The following is a 19,740-nucleotide window of genomic DNA, read 5'->3' on the forward strand; positions in this document are numbered from 1 at the left end:
GTGAATTTTTCTCCCTTTGATTTTTTCTTTTCCGTCGTCCTTTCCTCTTCAATATTCTCTTTCCACAACTTCTTTTCCTTTCCTCCCAGAGCTCTCAAGTTTTTTTTTTTTTTCTTCGATCTTTTTGGCCAATTTTCTGGCCCGACAGAACCACCTATCCCACCGGTTTTCTCCCGATTCACTTTTTTGACCGGTGTAAGTAGTATTCCGAACCAAACATGTGGCTGGTTCCCAATCCAACCGTTTGAACTGGCCAATTCCATCCAGTTTTGATAACAGTGATAATTAAACATGTGAATAGGTCAACTCAATTCCCATTGAACCAGTTAAACCCACCAGTCCATTTTTAAAACCTTGATTATTATCACTCCCTCCCTTGGGGTGTTTGGTTTGAGAGGAGAAAAGGGGAAGAAATCTAATAGAAGAAAGAGGTTTGACGATACCTTGTTTAATTTAGGAGGGAAGGAGAGGAAAAATAATTATATACAAACAACTTTACCCTCATTAGTGTTTAGATACTGAAAAAGCATATTTACATTTTTTTTAAAATTTATCACAGAAGGCATATTGATTAGGGTGTGACAAATTTTACCCCTCCCCTCCCAATCTCTCCAATTTGGAGGGGAGGGAAACTTTTTTTCTCCAAATTTTAAAGCCAAACAAGAGGAGGGGACAGAATCCCTCCCCTCCCCTCCAACCAAATGCTCCACTAAACAAATGAAAATAAATTTAAGTTACATATGATTTAAACTATTTTTTCAAAACGATGAAAAATAGTAATAAGCCTATTTACATAAACAGGTTAAGTATTTGTTAGAAAAAATTTTTGAACTAAGGTTTAGTTATTTTAGAAGTCAAAAGTTTGCCACCTATAATTAGGCATGTGAATAGGTCAGGTCAACATTACATACCTCACCTACATATTAAATCATTAAACATAACATTATCTTCATATCTTTTAAAAATAACAAAAAGAGACAACTTAAAATGCGTTTGAGTAAAATATTATAAAAAAAAAAAGGATTAAGAGTATAATCATTACATTAATGTAATAGAGATTGCAAGCCCCCTAAAGGCAAGCAATATACTTGAAGTTCTGGTGGAGACTGGAGAGAGAGGTGGTGAGCGAGGGAGAACTAAAAGGAAGATAACTTTTTTTTTAATATATTCAACATGGGTCAACGGCTTGAGGCTTTGACAAAGTTCAAAATCACATAGGAAGAGGTAAATAAATATTAAATAACATAAGTAATCAACATTCTAAAGATTGCAAAACGGGGTAAAAAGATCAAAGATATTTCTAGAATTCTCCTTTGCGCATGAGAAAACTTATACAAGTTCCTAAGGCAAATAACTTACACAGATCCTGAACCAACTTGTCAAATCTACATCTCTTGAGCGTCATTCTTCAGTAAGTTTTTAAGTCATGAATCACAAACTGCACATAAAACAAAAAATAGCTTACCAAGTTTCTTGCCTACAAGGATGAAGCTAGCAATGGCAGAAAGTTTAAGATGAAAAATAAACGGCCAGAAGCACAAAAGTACAATGAATGAACTTCCACACCCATGGTATTGAGCTCGGAAAAAGGACATTTTCAACATGTTTAACCGCAACCAAGAAAAACTTTAAAACTTGTTAAATTCTCTCCTATTAAATATAGGTACTTTAACAACTTGCTTTCTCTCACCAACATTTTAATGGAAAGTAAAGGGAAAATTTGTAATAAAAAATTAATGACATGATTTATAAATAAGACCAAAAAAATCATTCTTGTCTCTAGCCATGGGAATAAGTGGGACCACATGAATTTATGTGAATGTGAACAGAGCCGACTGTGTAACGGGTCTAAGAGTAGTTTGATCAACTAATTTGGAATGCTCAACATGAAGTAAAGTACATACCAAATTTGTGGAAGGGCCAGCAAGCCAAGTATGTAAAAGAAACTTGTCTTTGGCTGATTAGGATCATCTCTGGGCTTGATCCAAGGAAGTGCCAACTGAAGTAGCTGCCACGCTGCTTGCTGACCCATTCTCAACGGGCGGAGGCACACCCCACTTGCCTTCAGACTCAAGCGGTTCGAAGACATGAACTCCACCATCTGAGAGTCCAACCGCAAACTGAGTTGGTTCTTGTGGATGTGCTGCGATCACAAGTGGCTGTACACTGGAAACCAAAAACAAAAGTTGAAGTTCACCTATAAGTACTACACAAGAAGTTTGATAAACTTATTAGAGAATTGAATATTTGCAGAAACAAACTCTAGATTGACTGCCATCCTTTTTAGATTGCAACTATAGACAGCTATATGGTTTCAAGGTTTATAGTCATTAAATTCACAGGAAAACTACTCCACATACGAGAGCCAGAGTGTCCACTTTCCACATAAAATATTATATCTTGAAGCATTAGTTCTTTGGACACAAACTCAAATCTTTGAAAGGAATCGTATTGATCAAATGAAACATCTGCCGACTGTAGGCAACTTCAATGTGAAGTTTTATCCCAGAAATAACTTAGCAGATTTAAGTCAGAATACAGACTGAAAAATAAGGAGAAACCTCAAATAGCTTAGATGATGTGTCTAGAGCATGGGGACGAACATGTGTGATTGTGTAAAGAAAAACAAATTCACAATTTTGGCAGTGATTTCTACACAAAAGTTTTGGAAATTAGTTTCATAAAGTAGTTGACAGCGAAAGTTCAGATAATTGACTGACTATACTGGAAAAGGTTTCATGGCAGGTGAGACAAATCAAATGAATAAACACAAGTTAGCTGATGAAAGAAGGCGTCACCTCACACTTGAAGGAAGATAAGCAGAAGGATTGATACGACAACGTAACCCAAGGTTTGAAGCACTAAATACAGAGACTGTCGCATCCAAAAAGCTGGCATATATCAGTTGGCTGTCACATGAGAAAGTTGCGTGTGATATTGGAGCAGCAGAATCTCGGGGCAACCACTACAATTCAAATTACTCGTATCAGATAAAAAAAGAGTTGAGTAAAGTCAATCATGTAACACATGAACCTTAATGAATTTACCTGCTTCAGACGTTCTAGTTTTGATGTTTCATAAATTGCAAGTTGAGTTTCATGTACAACTAAGAATTGCATCTGATCCGGATGAAACTGTACACGAGTGTCTGCCGTTGCTGTTTGGGCTCTCCCAGCGGGAAGCTGCAAAGGTCTGGTCTTCTGCTTTTCCCATCCATCAGTATTCCACACACAAAGCTGCAAAACACAAACTCGTGATGACTGATGATTATTTACACGATACTTTTGCAAACAGCAGTGCCAATATTATGTTCAAAGGGAATCCATGCGAAAATAAATATCTATTATCAATGATAGACGCAAATCTTGAAGTACCATTAATCATAGAAAAGACAGGTTCTAGATTTGGAGAAAGGTCTATATTTTATTACCTGGGCATCTGCTCCAGATGATACTAGCACATTGAATCCATGAGAGAAAGCAAGACCTGTTATTCTTTTAGTATGACCTTTCAGTTTACTTTTAACCTGCACAAAGAGCTCTTCATAAACATCGAGGATCTAATCATAAGTCCTGGTATTGTTTCAGACATTGGACAGTATTGATACCTCATCCACACGGACATTATATATCTGAATGGTGGAATCATCCATGCCAATAGCTATAATATTGTTATCCTGGGGATGGAAAGCAAGAAACGTGGCTGCAGGTGGTGGAGGCATGAAAGTTGTCATTGTCTGCATGTAGCAAGGTCAAGATTGAATTAATTGAAACACAAAAATATGAATAAAACAAGAAGGGCCAGTAGGTCACCTTAAAAGTCATCATATTGAACAAGGAAATCTTCCCTCCAGACGCAGACATTACATAAGAATCATTTTTGGAGAGAGCAAAGCAGGGCACAGCATCCTCAGGATTGCTGTCAGCAATGTCATTGGTCATCAGGATGCCACTTGATGGTTGCCACAACTGGGGTGACACACTAGCAGTGGCCTGCAAGTAGAAGCACCAACATAAAGAAATAGCATGATTCCTATTCCAAATTTTATGATAGTAGAGAATGATAGAAGTAACTGCACATGATCTCACATCACACCTTGCCAGAAGAATTTCGCTCACTCCGCTGCCATTTCCACAGCAAATGAATGGCATTTGATGATAATGCCAATACAGCATTACCTGAATTTGTATATATCAACCTAGATATCTGCCAAAAAAAAATTAAGATAATCAGGATTCAAGACATTCATTCAACAAAGTGGAGAGCGGAAATAGCACATAAACAACATTACCTTTGTCACTCTTACATTCTCAGGTAGTTTCAAGGATCTACACTGAGATGGTTCATTGATTTCAGTAAGCTTCCATATCTTTGACTTGTCATTGGACTCTTCAGTTATTCTAGGTTTGACATCACCCAAGTTTCGAGAATCGCCGTTCTGAAAAGATGAAATCAATTTGTCAGTTACATAGTTAATAGTACCAGTCATGATGAGATGCTCACTCTACAATCCCAGCAAGAATGAACATGACAAAATGCATTATTTACGCTATGATATGTTAAGAAACAATGAAGAAAGAACTCTACAAGCAGCATGCAAAAATATGACAAGTACTAATTATATGAAAACAAGATCAGACAGACCATTCCAGGAATAGCTACCACAGATGAGCCTCTCTCTGCAAGTGCAGCACTACTTGCAGCAGCAGCTGAAATTGGATTTATTGTAGGCTGCTCCAAAACAACATTCATTAAATTAAGCTTTGTTGGTAAGTTCAGGGGAGCATAACATTCTAGAAATCTACCTTTGCCATGGCTTCAGATGTTCTAGATGTGTCATATAAAGAATTCTCAAATGCACGCAACAATCGACTACCATCTGCATTTGATAAAATTTTAATCCCATTTTCATTTGCCGAAACAGCCAATAGAGTTCCATCCTTGTTGAAACGAATCCGTGGGCTTGCCTAGAAATCAGATTAAGGCAGCAATAAGCAACTACCATTTCCAGAGATTACCTCCCCAGTTTGAAATAAATGAATGAACTTACAGGAAGACCTCCATCAGCATCAATAGTCATCAAAGGTTGAACATTGTCCATGTCCCAGAATTTAATGGAGAACTCATCACCAGCAGCCAAATATCGATTTTTTGTTGTATCAAATTGCACAACACCCAAAGATCGCTTGCGGAATCCTAGATACGTCCTTTTGACTGCTCCTTCACTTTCATTCCACTCAACAATAGAGGACTCCCCATCTTTGCTTGTCCCACATGAAAAGAGTCTGCAATATGCATTAACAAAATCCAAATGTTTGAACAGAAAGAAATAGAAATAGATATCTTTATTGATCATACAAGAAATAGAACTGGGCAAATAGCCATGGTTGAGAATATTGACCTTGTACCATCAGCACTGTAAGCCATTGTTGTGCACCAACGACCAGGAGCATCATAATCAACACGAGATCCCAAATTGTCATACAGCCAAGCTTTTATCTTTCCATCTAATGCTGTTGAAAATATGAACTAGGACATGAAAGCAGAGTATCAGAAAGAAACCCAAACAGGGGGGGAAAAGTCAAGAACTTTCCCTTAGGCTAATCACTTGGGATAACAAAATGATTTATAAAAAATCTCCACGAGTCATACCTGAATGTTTTCTTTATAATGAGGGCAGACACTATAAACTGGAGCCTCGTGACCTTCAAAAGTATACTGTTTTGCACCCGTGGCAGCATCCCACACCTTGAATTACCAAAATTAGTAAGCAACATTCAATAACTTACCCATTTTGGAAAAGCATGCCATGCCTTGAAAAACTTACCTTAATGGTTTTATCATCACCACATGTTATGACACAGAGTTGCTTATTAGGGTGGGAAAATGCCAGATCATTTACTCCACCAACATGAGCATCAATCTAGACAAAAAGTAAATAAATTAAAAAAACAAGCATAATTAGAATCAAAAGGATGCTCCAGAGTTTTTTATTTAAAAAAATATTTTGTACATTACCTCCAGGTGCTGTCGCACATCTTCCCCACCATGGTAAGAGTATATTTGAACAATGTGCCTCGAGTATGCAACTCCTGTTTATTTAAAAGTTGTTAAAAAAAAAAACAGAGATTGGCCTGGCTGAATTCTTAAACGAAAAGTATGTATTGTTGAAATCATCATGTCACAATGATTCAATTCAAACACATTCAACTTACCAAACAAGGCACCATCAGGACTCCAGATCACACGGTTGACAGAAACACCTGGATCTTTAACAAGAGCAGCCTAAATTTAATGAATGATTAGTTTTCTTTTCAGTCATAACAATATTACAAGTCAAGGAGTTTGGTACAACACGGCAGAGTAAAAATTGAATACTTCCGAGAACAAACAACCTGCAGCGGCATTGAACAGGCACTAAGATCCCAAACTTTGAAATTCCTCAACACCAGTCGCTCACGTGAACCTACTTCCCACAATGATATGTCCCCCACATTGGTACCAACTGACATATCATGTCAAGAAAAACTTAGTCAATTGCTAATATGAATAGGAATAATAAAATTATTTTTCAACAATTAAGTTAATGACACCATTGAAAGGTTTTAGAATAGCAGCTTACCAAGAAGCAGGGTCTGTTGTACTGGATGAAAGTCCATGCTCATCGGAGATGAACCCTGATTGAGTGTTCTTGTCACAGTCTTTGGTATGTCATCAGGAGCAATGAAAGCCTGACCATGTCCATGACCTGGGAATGCTGCTGGCAACACATTAACAGGAAGATTCACCTGCACAAACAAGATTATGGCATCAGAAATTTGAAGGCAAAACTACACTATCAATCATCAGTAGAAAAATGGCATAGATAGTATTTCAAGACCACGTGCAAGTAAGTAGTAGCATCTTACTTCATCTGAAATCCCCATGGGCCTTGTCCTCTTAGAAACATGATCAGAATCTCCAGATGGGTAGTCAGCAGAAGGGTTCGTTGGAGGAGTCCTAGGGTGTTTCAAAGCAGCTTTACAAGACAATGAACCACAGCCAAAGTTAAATATCAAGCCAAATATATCCTAGAAGATCATAGCACAGCTACATATGAAGACTTTGTGAGAAGACAGCAAAAGAATGGACTACCAGGAATTGATGGAGCACCAAGACCTATAGCTCCTCCCCCAGAAACTGCAGCATGTGCCACGGTGGTTGGATTGGACATCCAACCTGCTAGAGGTGTTGGCGCAGGTGCCGGTGTAGGTTGAAAAGGCTTCACACATAAGGCATCACACACAATTGCATACTTAGTAAGAAAAGAGAACCAAAAGAAAATGAAGAGATGCTCGTTGCAGTGCATATAACACCAAATTAAGGTTGACAATCAGTTTTATAACCCACCCCATGAGCACCGAGAGGAGGAAACCCGCCAGCTTTTGGTAAGGCTCCAATTAACGGATTATTAGCAGGTGATGGAGCTCGTGCACCATTTGGCTGTCCACATGAGTGATCCACAAAAAGAGTTTTTATATCTGGATTTGGACGTGGATTCTTACAAAGTTGGTGCTGCCAATTCAAGCTGCAACTCAATTTTTTATTTCAAGAAAAAAGGTGTTAAGACATAACTTCATCAGTAGCCGTCTACAATGAGAAAGCAGAAATGGTAGCTCTGCCGTAAATCAATTATTGAACATTCAAGCAAGTTTCATCACACAGCCAAACACATTGTACAGGAGCATAATAGACCTCCGTCTACAATCAATAGCATTCAATAGCATGAACTTTATCATTGATGAAAATTACGAAAGAGCTTATTGGCAGAAGATATGGTGCAAGTATACATCAATGCCAAAAATTAGAAGTCAGCACATGCAGCTCATTCGATATTTAAGGTAAAGGATACGATAGCATTGGCTTTGCCAAAGTGTACAAAAAATACATCTCATACATGCGGCATGCAGCTATTTTGAATTGAGTGATATGGAATGTTTGCAAGACATACCTCTGATTGATGAGAGTTCGTAACCTTGAGTTTTTAAGGTTGGGAAATTGCAATTTGTCCCGGAATAGGGGATTTGCTTCAATCAGCTTTTTGAGCTCAACTAACATGATTGCTCTTGCAGATTTTGTGTCACCATACTTTGACAATTGTTCATTTTCCCTACCACATGAGAAACTTATGAGTATCCAAAGAACTTCTACACTGCAACCATACTGAAGTGTACATTCGTACCTAAAATTCTCCAGTGTCAAAAGCTGTGTGATTTCCTTAAATAGATCTTCATTGAATGTGGCAAAGACTTTCAAATCCTTCACTAATATTTCTACAGCCTTGGACCGATCATGCCTATCAAAATTTACAGTTAACCAAAGTTACATGCTAGAATGTTGACAGTACACATAATCAAATGTGAACCAGTGAACTTACTTATCTAATGCCTCAAGGTATTTTTGCTTTCTTATCTCGAAAAATATCTTCATGGAGTACCGATTATCATCTACTTTGGTGAAACCAGAGAGGTATTTTTCAACCTCATCCCAATTGCCATTATGCACTTCATCCTCAAAATATTTCATGTTAAAGAAAAATCCAGACTCCTGCTCAAGCCTTTTTTTTTTTAACGAAAAGGGAGAAAAAAAATTAGCGTAACCAATAGTGAAAATGTACAAAAATCATAATCATAAATGAGAAACAAAAATGGCACAAGCCCCACTTGTGAACAGTCTCTTTGAACTTTTCCTCATCCAAAAACTGCAAGATCAAGAACACCAGTTCTCTGCTGAGAGACGACATCGTCACTGGCTCGCCCTCGATTAGATACGCACTAAAATGAGCACTAGTAGACTAGATCTGCAAATTTTTTTAAAAGGAAAAAAGAAAATAGATTAATAACACATCGGTTAGCTGCGAATGGCTTAAAAATCACTGGAAAAATAAGACACAAATAATTCAAATCCATACCTAGAACGAAATCATTTAACCAGCCCCAGCTTTTAATCTAAAGATAGCTACCATTTTGTAAAATTAACTACACCAAACCGATGTGGGTAGCGAAATCAACTTGAGTAGATGAGAAAGGGAAAAAAATGAAAACAATTTGACTCTATCCTGAACGATCAAAGCGGGTCAAGAAAGCATCTTTAATCCATATAGGAATCGAAGATGCAAGAGAAAAAAAGCGTAAAAGGAAAAAAAAAATAAAGGCAAGGGCATAGAAAGAAAAAGTTGAAAAAAAATAAAACTAAAATACCCAGAAAAGCTAAAGACTAAAAGCAACGGATTCGACAATATGAGAGAGAAAGTATGTGTGTCTGTTTGCCCTGAGAAGCTCTCTCACCTTTGAAACCCAGCAATCGGCAACACATGGAGAAGAAGGGTCCGAATACTGAACGGAACAAACGGACCAGAAGAACAAAGTTTAGGTGAAAGCTCCCTCTCTCTCTCTCTCTCTTATCTTTCTCTTTCTCTTGGACTTTCTCTCTCCTCAGCTGGACTCTTACATGGTCTTTGCCTCCTCGCTCTACATAGCAACTTCTCGAGAAATGCTTATAGATATATATATATATATATATATAAGGACAGTTGAGCTAGCAGAAATGGGCGTTTTTTTTCGTATAAGAAGTGACCGGCAGAGGAGGTGATAGTCCAAAGGACTTATCAACGATAAGTCCTCTCCATGACTGATATGATAAGTGCAGTGACACATGGGGCCCACTAAGCCGGCTTCAATTCGTCTTTAAATCGGCTCGAAATCTGAAGCTGCCAGCTGTCTTACAACTTGGAGAAAACATAGAAGGGAACTCGGGATAATGCTAGAAATGGCTTGATTCTCTATTTTTCTAAAAAAATCTTTAATTTTCTTAACTTGTTGTATAATTATTTGAACTACTGCTATGCTAAAACAAGTAATAACTGCATGCTTCTTTTATTAATTCTTCTAAAAAATACAACCTTTTTAATATGTGAAAATAATATTTGAAAAATCCTTAGAATATTTTGACTTTAAAGGATCACTTAAACTTGCATGGATTCTTTGTATTTTAAAAGGAAATCGATGCTCTTCCCAGCGGAGGACAGGGAGGGTTTTTGCTTTAATTATATTTATAGAGCAATTCGATAATTTTTTGTGTGTCTGTCTTTACACATTTATCCATATTGAAGTTAGAAAATTTATTACTAATGCTAAAGTGTTTTATTTTTAAAACATATGTATTTAATAAAGATAAAGTTTGAAACTTATTAAATTTTTGAACATGGTTAATGCAGTTTAAAATTTTTCTTAATTTTTATAAAAATACTAAAGATGACTTATAAATAGAATCTTATTATGTATTTAAAGAAAGATAAATTAGGAATGTAAGACTGATGTACAAGAATATCAATTTTTACCTTTGATATGTTTGTTATTTAATAATTTCACTTTAAATCCTAACCTGTTATGAGGAGTCTTCTTTAGTGGAGGAGCATATGATAATTGTTTAGTGGTTGTCATGGGATGTAAATTTAAATATTTAAAAATACAAAGATGAATACTATGGTTTAAAAGTAGAAAGTGGGCACCAAGGAGGTGGATGATGAATAAAATATAATCTCTGTACTTTCATGTTAATTAGAAGTTAGTCTTACATGTTCATACAAAATTCAAAAAATAAGGGTTAAAGTATACATTTAATTCTTTAATTTTATATAACATTTTATTTTAGTCTCTTAACTTTATAAATTATCTTTTTCGTCATTTAACTCTAACACTGTTAGTTTTATCTCAATAAATTTCAACATTTAACTTTCAAATATTAACAAAACATTCTCAAATATTGACATGTTAAATTTAATTTTTTTCAAAATAACAATGACTGATATAAAAAATAATTATTTCAAACTAAAGATATTAGGACTAAAAGATTAAAAAGATATTTTATAAAATTAAAGAACCAAGTTAAAACCTTATATAAAATTATAGGACTAAAAGTATACTTTAATCAAGAAATAAACTGTACTTGTATTTATAAATAATGCAGTTTATAATTATAAATGGTTCATGTGTATTGAGAAAAATTGATTTTTTAAATCTCACGAAAAATAAAATTATTTTTTTCAATTTTCAATTTTTTCCATATTCACAAATGACAACGATTATGATTTTTCATGCATCATTACCGAACATAAATTAACCCATACAAAAATAAAAATGGAAAAATATTTTTTAAAATTACAAAAATATTATGCATTTTAGACCTACAATAATTGGTAAAAAGTACCATACATTATGCGAACATAAGTGAGTAAGTGACAAGTGAGTATACATTAATATTAATTTTTTATAACTTTTGTAGATAAATTACATATATTTGTTATAATGTTAAAATTATTTCAAAAATATAAGCTATTTTGAGTCTAAAGTACAATTAATAAAGTTTTTCCAAAATATACTTAATTTGGAGAGTAAGGTTTTTATAATTGAAATACCATATTAAATAAGAGTATATATAAAAAAATGTGTAATTTTAAACACAATTAACTAATTCATTAAAAGCATAATTTGATTAAAAATATATTATAACAAGAAATAGATGAAGTCATTAATATAACAAATTCCAAAGTAATATGTTTATTCATTTAAAATATTTTAAATCTTTCAAAATACAATTAACAAAGTTTTCAAAAAAGACTTCTTAATTAGAGGATGTAATTAATAAAATTTTTTTAATTAGAATACTCTATTAATAAGAACATATATGAAAAGAGTGTGTATGATTTTAAAAATAATTAAATAATTTATTAGAGACATAATTCAGTTAAAAATTTTAAATACCAAACCAAAAGAGCAGAAATTAAATTGAATTTCGTGCATCACAACGAGTTCAAGAAACTAGTTAATGTGGCCAAATGATGCCCATTATTATTACTTTTTTTGACCAACGCCCATTATTATTACTTGAAAGCCATGGAAATAATAAATCTATTACGTACGGTAATTGCCGAGAAAGTGATGTTCATGAATGCTAGAATCATCTACGAAAACGACAAAATTTACGGGGAGGGCCCCTCAAAGGGTTTGACCCCTGATTTGGGTGAATATTACGGAGGATGCCATTCAGTGAATCGTGATTGTGACAGCCCCAAGATGCGGTACTTTTAATGTATCACGTGAAAGTGTTGATCGTTTCGGAACCGTAAACGAGAAAAACAGTTCACATCTTCCTTTAATTTCTCTCCTACTCGTACGATACGTAAAATGTAACGATAAGATGGGGACTAAATCAAGAAAGCCGAGTTAATAATAAATACCCGTATGTTATTAATAAATAATACTCACGTGACACGTCACTCTTAATATTTTTTATTAGATCCGACAAAAATTTTAAAATTTGATAAACTCTAAATTTTACCTATTAAATATATTCATTCTTTTTAAAAATATAAATCATTTTTAACTTATTCACACCTTTAAAAAATTACTTATTGTCTTAAAACCTACTACATAATCTTTTCATATCTACACTTATTTAATAATGTATTTCACTTAAAAAGGTGGAGGATTAATTTATTTATTTATTAAAGTTATTTTCAGAAAAAATATTAATTATGTATTAAAAAATTAAAAATATATTATGTTTTTGAACATCTAATCTCAAAAAAATGCCCTATATTTTCATCAGAAGAAATACTTATTTTAAAAACCATGTTTTCTCAATGTGAGATTTAATGAGAGAAAATAAGATAAAAATTAATAAATAAGACATGATGAAGATATTATTTTTTAGAAGTATTGAGTATTTTATACATTTAATTGGAGTAATTTTTTTCTCAACTAATTTTTTTATTAGCAAAATTATTCCACTGTTGGTCAGCCATTTATTCCCATATATATTTTTACATCCCCATAATCTCAATTACTAATACATTTTATGATGAGTGGGATATATATTTATATAAATATCTAGATTAACAAAGGCAATGAGTAAAAGGAAAAAAGAAATTTTTAGATGTACTAAATTATTTATATTTTAAATCAAAATTAGTTAAAAAATGTTTATATTTTATATGAAAGGGAGTTTATTTTATTTATAATTATACACACACAAACATGATACTTTTCGTTCAAAAATATAATGTATTTTTAATCGAATATCATCCCAATAAAGTAATTACTTATTATTAAATTAACACTATCTTTTTATATTTACCCCTATTAAATACCTTATAATAAATATAAAGTCATTATTAATAGGAGCACTTTTTAAAAAAAGTAATGATTACACTTAAAAAAATTAAAAATATCTTACATTTCTGAATATTTAACTCTTTAAAAAATATCTTACTCCCTCCGTTCAAAAATATAAGGTATTTTTTAAACAGTTGAATGTTAAAAAATATAAAATATTTTTAATCTTTTGAGATATAATCATTATTTTTTTTAAAGTGTCTTTATTGATAATAATTTTATATTTATTATAGGGTGTTTAATAGAGATGAATAAAAAAATATAATTAATTTAAAAATAAATAATTATTTTATTAGAAAGTAAAATTTAATTAAAAATATTTTATATTTTTAAATGAAAAGAGTATACTCCCTCCGGTCCCATTTATAAGTCCAATTTTAAAAGGTGTATTTGGTCCCATTTATAAGTCACGGTGCGTCTTTTTAGGTAATATTTGAGAGGTATTTCCAAAATTACCCTTCATGAGAGAGAAAAAGTAACAGGATATTACTTTTTAGATTTGTTATATAGGGACATGTTTAAAATTTTAGTTATTTTTATTTCCTTATACTTTTATTGTATTGATATTGATGAGATTGATAGAAATGATTTATAAATAATATCGGAGGGAGCATGCTTGAAGGGAGAAAGTAGGCTCAAAATATGCGGTGCGAGATTTGTACTGTGTTCGGATTGTTGTCGCTATCAACCGCGTACGTCTGCTTCTAGTTCTTTTCTCCACGTAGCCTGATAGCCATAATAAAATAAAGATATGTTGTAGGGAAGATTTTAGAATTTTTTTTTTTAATCCAAACTGAAACCCCCAACTCCAACATTGTCAAAATCTAATGAGAATGTGATATTTTAACAACCTTGAATTTTTCAACCACCTTGCTTCTTCAATTCAAACAAATTGTCATTTTATTTAATGAAGACTGAGTTTTAAGTAAAAAAAAAGTTATATGGACTAAGTAAAATTAAATTGTAAAACATAAAGCATAAATATAAAATTATAATAAAACATGGACTAAGTTGGAAGAGTATAATTTTTTTTTCGCCAACAGAAGAGTATAAGTTTAATAATTGAATTAAAATTAAAAGGATATAAATTAAAATTTAGAATTAAATAATTAGGATTTTTCTGTAAAAAAAAGCCACCGAAAAAAGTTGGATCTATCTTCATTTTCAAAGAGAATCATGTGATGTTGTGTTTAGAGCCTTGCCCTTGCCGAACACTCTAACCTCTAACTCGCCTGGTGGGCCTTTAATTTAATAATAATAATGATAAATATAAATGGCAGAAAATAATACTCCCTCTATATAAAATTATAAAATATTTTTTTAATAAAAATCTTATATTAATAAATCTTATTAAATCTGCTCAATGACTTTATTTTTTAAAAAAACAGAAATATTAGTTTTCAAAAATATTTTTCATTTAATATATTAAAAAGAAATGGACTTGAATTAAATGGAAAGAAAGAACGTAATATTAGAATAAATTTATTTAATAAAATTTTAATTTTTTTAAAGTGTTTAATGTTTTAAAATATTAATTTTTTAAAAAAATATTTTATAATTTGGGACGAAATAACATGATGAGAGCATGTTGACGATGAGTTTCATATGCTTCTGCCACCGTTGCTTCGTCTTGTTTTCTTCCTACCGTAAGTGCTTGAGTCTCTTTCATTTGCTTTCATCCCACTTTTTTTTTTTTTTGCTTAATTTAATTTCATAAAAATAAATGGGAATGTGAAGAAGGAGACCAAGAGGTGGGGCTGTGAAGTTAAAAAAAGTTGACGTCATTGATCCATGGAGGGTTCCTTTTCAAAGAAACGTATATATAGAAATATCAAGTGGGGAAATTAAATGGAGAAACTTAATCCCAAAGGGAAAAGAATAAAGAAAACGGAATCGTGTGGTGTGAGTGAACGAGTCCACAAATCCCTAGCTGCGTACGGTGGTCCCACCAGCCACTTTGATAATGAAAGCAAATAAAATATATATTGTACAAGAAAGGGATAACATGGATAAAACAAGCGTCATTCAGTGTTCACCCGGGGCGCTCGTGAAAATGTGATCAAATCTTGACCTTTCATTTTACTTTGAAATAATCTTTATTATTTATTTAAATTAATTTTTAAATATTTTTAATATTATATTTATTAATATAAAAACTATAAAAAAAATTAATATTAAATTCAAATTGTCTTTCATACTCATTCAGGAAAATATATCATGGTACTCATTACCTCTAACAAGACATGAACCATTCAAATTTAAATTTTTTTATTTTTTATTACATTTATCAATATAAAAATATAAAAATTTTTAATCAATTTATTTATTATCAATTTAGCTAGTACTGATTTAATTTCAAAGGTCTAATTCAATATCAAAAATTTTATAACTTGATTATCTAAATAAACTTTAGATAATTTAGATATAATTTAAATGACCTAATTTAATATTAAAATTTTTTATAATTTTTATAGATCATCTAAATGTACTCTAGATTGTCCATATTTAATATTAAAATTTTTTATAATTTTTATATTGATAAATAAAATATTTAAAAATTAATTTAAAATAAACGATAGAGATCATTTCACAGTAAAATGATTTGACCATGCATGATGAGCACTGGGTGATAGAACAACGAATGTGAAAGTGAAAAACAATAGATGTCATGAAAATAAATATTTTGTTGGTATGAATATTATTGTTAAAAGTTGTTTATACTTTACACTTCATCCGATCTTATTTGTAAGGTATAAAGAAAATTATTTTTTTGTTTCTATTTATAAAACACATCATTAAATTTTATCTTAAATTTTTCATTTTACCCTCCATTAAATTAAATATTGAGGAGAAAAAGTACCCCTCTATCCTATTTATAAGTTATTTATAACATATTTTATCAAAACTAAAGAAAACCTTTAAATTCACTTCCTCTATCTTAAAAATTTAATAAATTTTTAACTTTACCTTTAATAAATTACACACACATTAATAATGTATTTTCTTTCAAGAATATTTAATGTAGGGTACTATAATGTCCTTTGACATTATCCACGTATAAACACATCACTTAAAGCTGATTACATAGAAGAAAGATATCAAAAGAAGATATAATCAACCTTGATTATTTAAAACTTCAAAGATAAATTTAAAATACTTTTGAGTTGCAAAATAAGTAGTGAAAGCCCTAGCAGCATTAATACCATAGTACAAACAATTAGTGCTGGGCAAATGGGCTACTAGCTTTCTTTTGCAGGTTGGGTTTTGCCAACTCACCAAATAAAATGAGCACGAAAACCCAACTTAACCCATTTTTTGTGTGCTAGCCTGCAAAAAAATTTGCCAAAATTTTTTTAACAATTTAAAATTTATATAACATAAATATATACATTTAGTCCACATTTTGATGCAAATTAGCAATTAAAAAATTTATAAATAAATAAAATAAATATAGAATTCTATCAAATAAATTTTAGTTCACACTCCATGACAAATTAACAATTAACAAACATCCAAATATAGCCAATATGATTTAAATTGTTCAACAGCACACTACTTGAGTTCAAAATTAACTCAAACTTTACATTAAGAACAGTCCAGCTTTTAAGTATATACAATGCTCAAAATACTGTTATTAAGTCTTTACCTTTCTTTTGTTCAACATATAAGAGACAAAGCTTGCACATACAAAGGCGTCTTCACCTTCCCTTTATTAACTTCTTATTTTCAGTTTAACTAATCTTATTAGTTGTCAAACTCAAAACCATGAACCACACACAAACAGATTAACAATTTATTTTTTTTAATAAAGAACATATTAATAATTTAACTAATACTATTAGTTGTCAAACTCAAAACCATTAACCATGTACAAACAAATTAAGCAACAATGAAGCTAACAATAATTTCATAATACAACTATGTAGAAAGCTAGAAATTTGATCATCTCCCCCTACAATGCAGATATGTTTATTTATATAGATGCTTGAGAAAATATAAGTTCTACCACTTACCACTCCAAATTTTTAAAAAAAAGAAAAAAATTATTTGATAAGCTAGCTAGCGGGTTGGGTTGGGTTTAGATAGGTGTTGAAAAAATTAAATTTTTTAAATCAAATGTGTATATATGTGTGTGTGTAAAAGGTTGCCTCACTTTGCTAGATTTTTTTCTATTAAATATCTTTTCATCTAAATGTGTTATCTTTCTTATTGAAAAAAAATTTAAATATAAATTCATATTATTTTTTTCAATGAATTCATATTTATGATTTCAATTAATAAATTTTATGAGATTAACAAATAATATATATTCAAAATATTTATATAAAAATAAATAAATCATCAATTTACAAACTATAATAAAAATTTCATCTGTAAATTGTAAGAAAGATTTACGTTATCTTTCAAATGTAAAAAATATATTTGGAAATCATAAATTATAAATTTAAAAAAATATTGTCACTATTGTAGATTTATAAAAAGATATATTACGATTAAAAAATAAATTTGTTTTAAAGAATATGCTAGCGTATGAGTTAGCCCGTTTTAGCTTGCTAATTTTATAAGTTGAGTTAGCCCAACCTATTTTAAAAAATGAGTCAATTTTGTCAACTTAACTCCTCAAATTTGACGAGTTAAATGGGCTAACCTACGAGTTCAACCTGTTTTCCCAACTTTACAAATAGTCATGGAGACATGAAAAATAATTTGACTATTGAAAACAAGTTAAACGAGGGTAAAAAGTCATTTTTAAAATTTCAACATGATATATTGAACCCTGATTTAGATGATTAAAAAATATAAAAATATTTATTTTGTTGATGATTCTATATATTTGAAAACTTAAGAAAGTTTTGATAATTAGCTTAAATCTATGATTCTCAACCTAAACTATATCCTTTCTCTTTTGAGCCTTGAGATAAGTATTTGATTTATTTCAATTATCTTTGAATAAGATCAATTTGTGTTTAAAGTGTATCAAAATTCTTTATGTTGAGTTTTCTTATTCATACCAATATCAAGGGTCCCATGCCTTTATATCTTAGGCCATGCCAATGTGAAATTGTCCTATGTTATTTTAAGATGTTCATACCAGTTTGCCTTCATACCAGAATCATTTAATCCTGTAATGTGATTAATTATTTTTAGGAGTTCTTGATTGTAATTTTCCCTACTTTTTATCATTTAAATCAAAAGGAAGTTGTTGCAGGAGGGAATGTTTTGTACAATCATGCTCTGCTACTGTGCATTCTTTGATTGAATATATCTTCTTTCACTCAAAAAATATAAAAAAGTTTGATGGCCGGAAAATATAAATAATGTAAAACTATTTTCGTATTTAGCATTGATTTTTATTAAATATATGTTTTTATGTACATGATTTAAAGTTATAAAACGTTATGCTATATATTCAAGTCACCAACAACACACCTCATCTCAATTTTTTTAACAGAAGTCCTGTATATAGGAAATGTAAAAAAAAAAAAATCAGATTATTCATAATTAACGAACTTAATAAATTGTGCTCCTATCAGGGTTTTAAAAACCTCGGGGCCTATCTTGTTGTATCCATAGATAATAAGCTAAACTAGATTATTTGGTGCTTTTTTTTTTCCTCAAACATTTATGCTAATTTTTGTAGTGAACTGAAAATAATTTCAATATTATTTATCATGACAAAGATGTTTTAATTGAAATGCTATCATTTAGAAGAAGATTTGAAAAATATGAAGGGAATTTGAATTAGAGAGAGATTGTATATTAAAATAGAAGTGAACATTTTTTTTTCAAAATCTTGTAAGGAGTAGATAAAATTACAAAAATTTGACAATAAAATTTATGCACAATAATCAATGCAATATAAAAATTTAAAAGTACAGCATCCTCATTAAAATAAACTTTATAATGAACACTTATTTTTGTATTTGAAAAAACATAATTTTCAATCTTTATACTTTATTTTTGATGGTTTAAATTATTACAATTTTTTCTATCTATACTTTAGATCGTTATAGTTTTAAAAGGATGCTGACGTAACATTAACGGTGTTAATTATACCGATGTAGATAATAACACCATTAATAATATGATGACGTGTCAATTAGTAGCTGATATTTTTTTTTCCTACAAAAAGAAAGAAAGAAAAGCTTATGTATATATTTTAATTTTATATATATATATATATATATAAGTAAGGTTTAAGATTACGAGAAAATATCATGTGTTTATTTTTAGGCTTGCTATAATTTTATGCTTTAGGGTGCCTTGTGATTCTATACTCCAAAGTCAGATTTGGATTTAGGTTTTAGATGATTTATTATTTTTAATGTATATAAAATAAATTATTCTGGTTTGGAGTTAGGACAAATTGTTTCACTTTCTAATTATCAAAAAAAATTTCCCTCGGGTTCTATTTACAGGATATTGTAGAAGAGATTTTGATTTAAAATATAAGACATTTGTAATAATTAAACTATTTTTTTAATTTTATCATTTCTTGATTAACGTGAAAGTGTTTAATGTCATT

At 30.9% G+C, this 19,740-nt stretch overlaps 1 protein-coding gene across 2 annotated transcripts; it reads right to left on the bottom strand.

The window, feature by feature from the left end:
• Positions 1–1,137: 1,137 nt before the first annotated feature.
• LOC129290834 (protein TOPLESS-like) lies at positions 1,138–9,526 on the bottom strand. 2 transcript variants are annotated; one of them, XM_054927852.1, is made up of 27 exons: positions 9,327–9,526; positions 8,703–8,839; positions 8,417–8,596; positions 8,222–8,335; positions 7,991–8,149; positions 7,390–7,567; positions 7,135–7,261; positions 6,909–7,018; positions 6,623–6,788; positions 6,396–6,505; positions 6,216–6,285; positions 6,019–6,092; positions 5,828–5,923; positions 5,653–5,748; positions 5,402–5,529; positions 5,051–5,285; positions 4,806–4,967; positions 4,645–4,731; positions 4,292–4,438; positions 4,096–4,206; positions 3,813–3,992; positions 3,608–3,736; positions 3,431–3,526; positions 3,048–3,236; positions 2,799–2,965; positions 1,905–2,166; positions 1,138–1,438 (listed from the first exon to the last, which is right to left on the bottom strand). In XM_054927852.1, the coding sequence occupies exons 2-26, from the start codon at positions 8,780–8,782 to the stop codon at positions 1,968–1,970; spliced, it is 3,390 nt and encodes a 1,129-aa protein (XP_054783827.1). In that variant the 5' UTR covers positions 8,783–8,839; positions 9,327–9,526; the 3' UTR covers positions 1,138–1,438; positions 1,905–1,967. The 2 variants fall into 2 exon arrangements, with proteins under 2 accessions (XP_054783827.1, XP_054783828.1); XM_054927853.1 differs by lacking the exon at positions 9,327–9,526 and adding an exon at positions 8,951–9,094.
• Positions 9,527–19,740: the final 10,214 nt, after the last annotated feature.

The sequence above is a fragment of the Prosopis cineraria genome, unplaced genomic scaffold, assembly GCF_029017545.1.
Source record: "Prosopis cineraria cultivar Desert tree isolate PC_DT_omini unplaced genomic scaffold, ASM2901754v1 PC13, whole genome shotgun sequence".
In the NCBI taxonomy this organism is placed as follows: domain Eukaryota; kingdom Viridiplantae; phylum Streptophyta; class Magnoliopsida; order Fabales; family Fabaceae; genus Prosopis; species Prosopis cineraria.

Excerpts from the sequence above, each read along its gene's own strand:
- LOC129290834 (XM_054927852.1), bottom strand. The coding sequence starts at position 8,782 with ATGTCGTCTCTCAGCAGAGAACTGGTGTTCTTGATCTTGCAGTTTTTG. Across the intron at positions 6,286-6,395 it reads CCTGTTCAATGCCGCTGCAG|GCTGCTCTTGTTAAAGATCC; the intron begins GTTGTTTGTTCT and ends CATTAAATTTAG. Across the intron at positions 3,993-4,095 it reads AGCGAAATTCTTCTGGCAAG|GCCACTGCTAGTGTGTCACC; the intron begins GTGTGATGTGAG and ends TTCTACTTGCAG.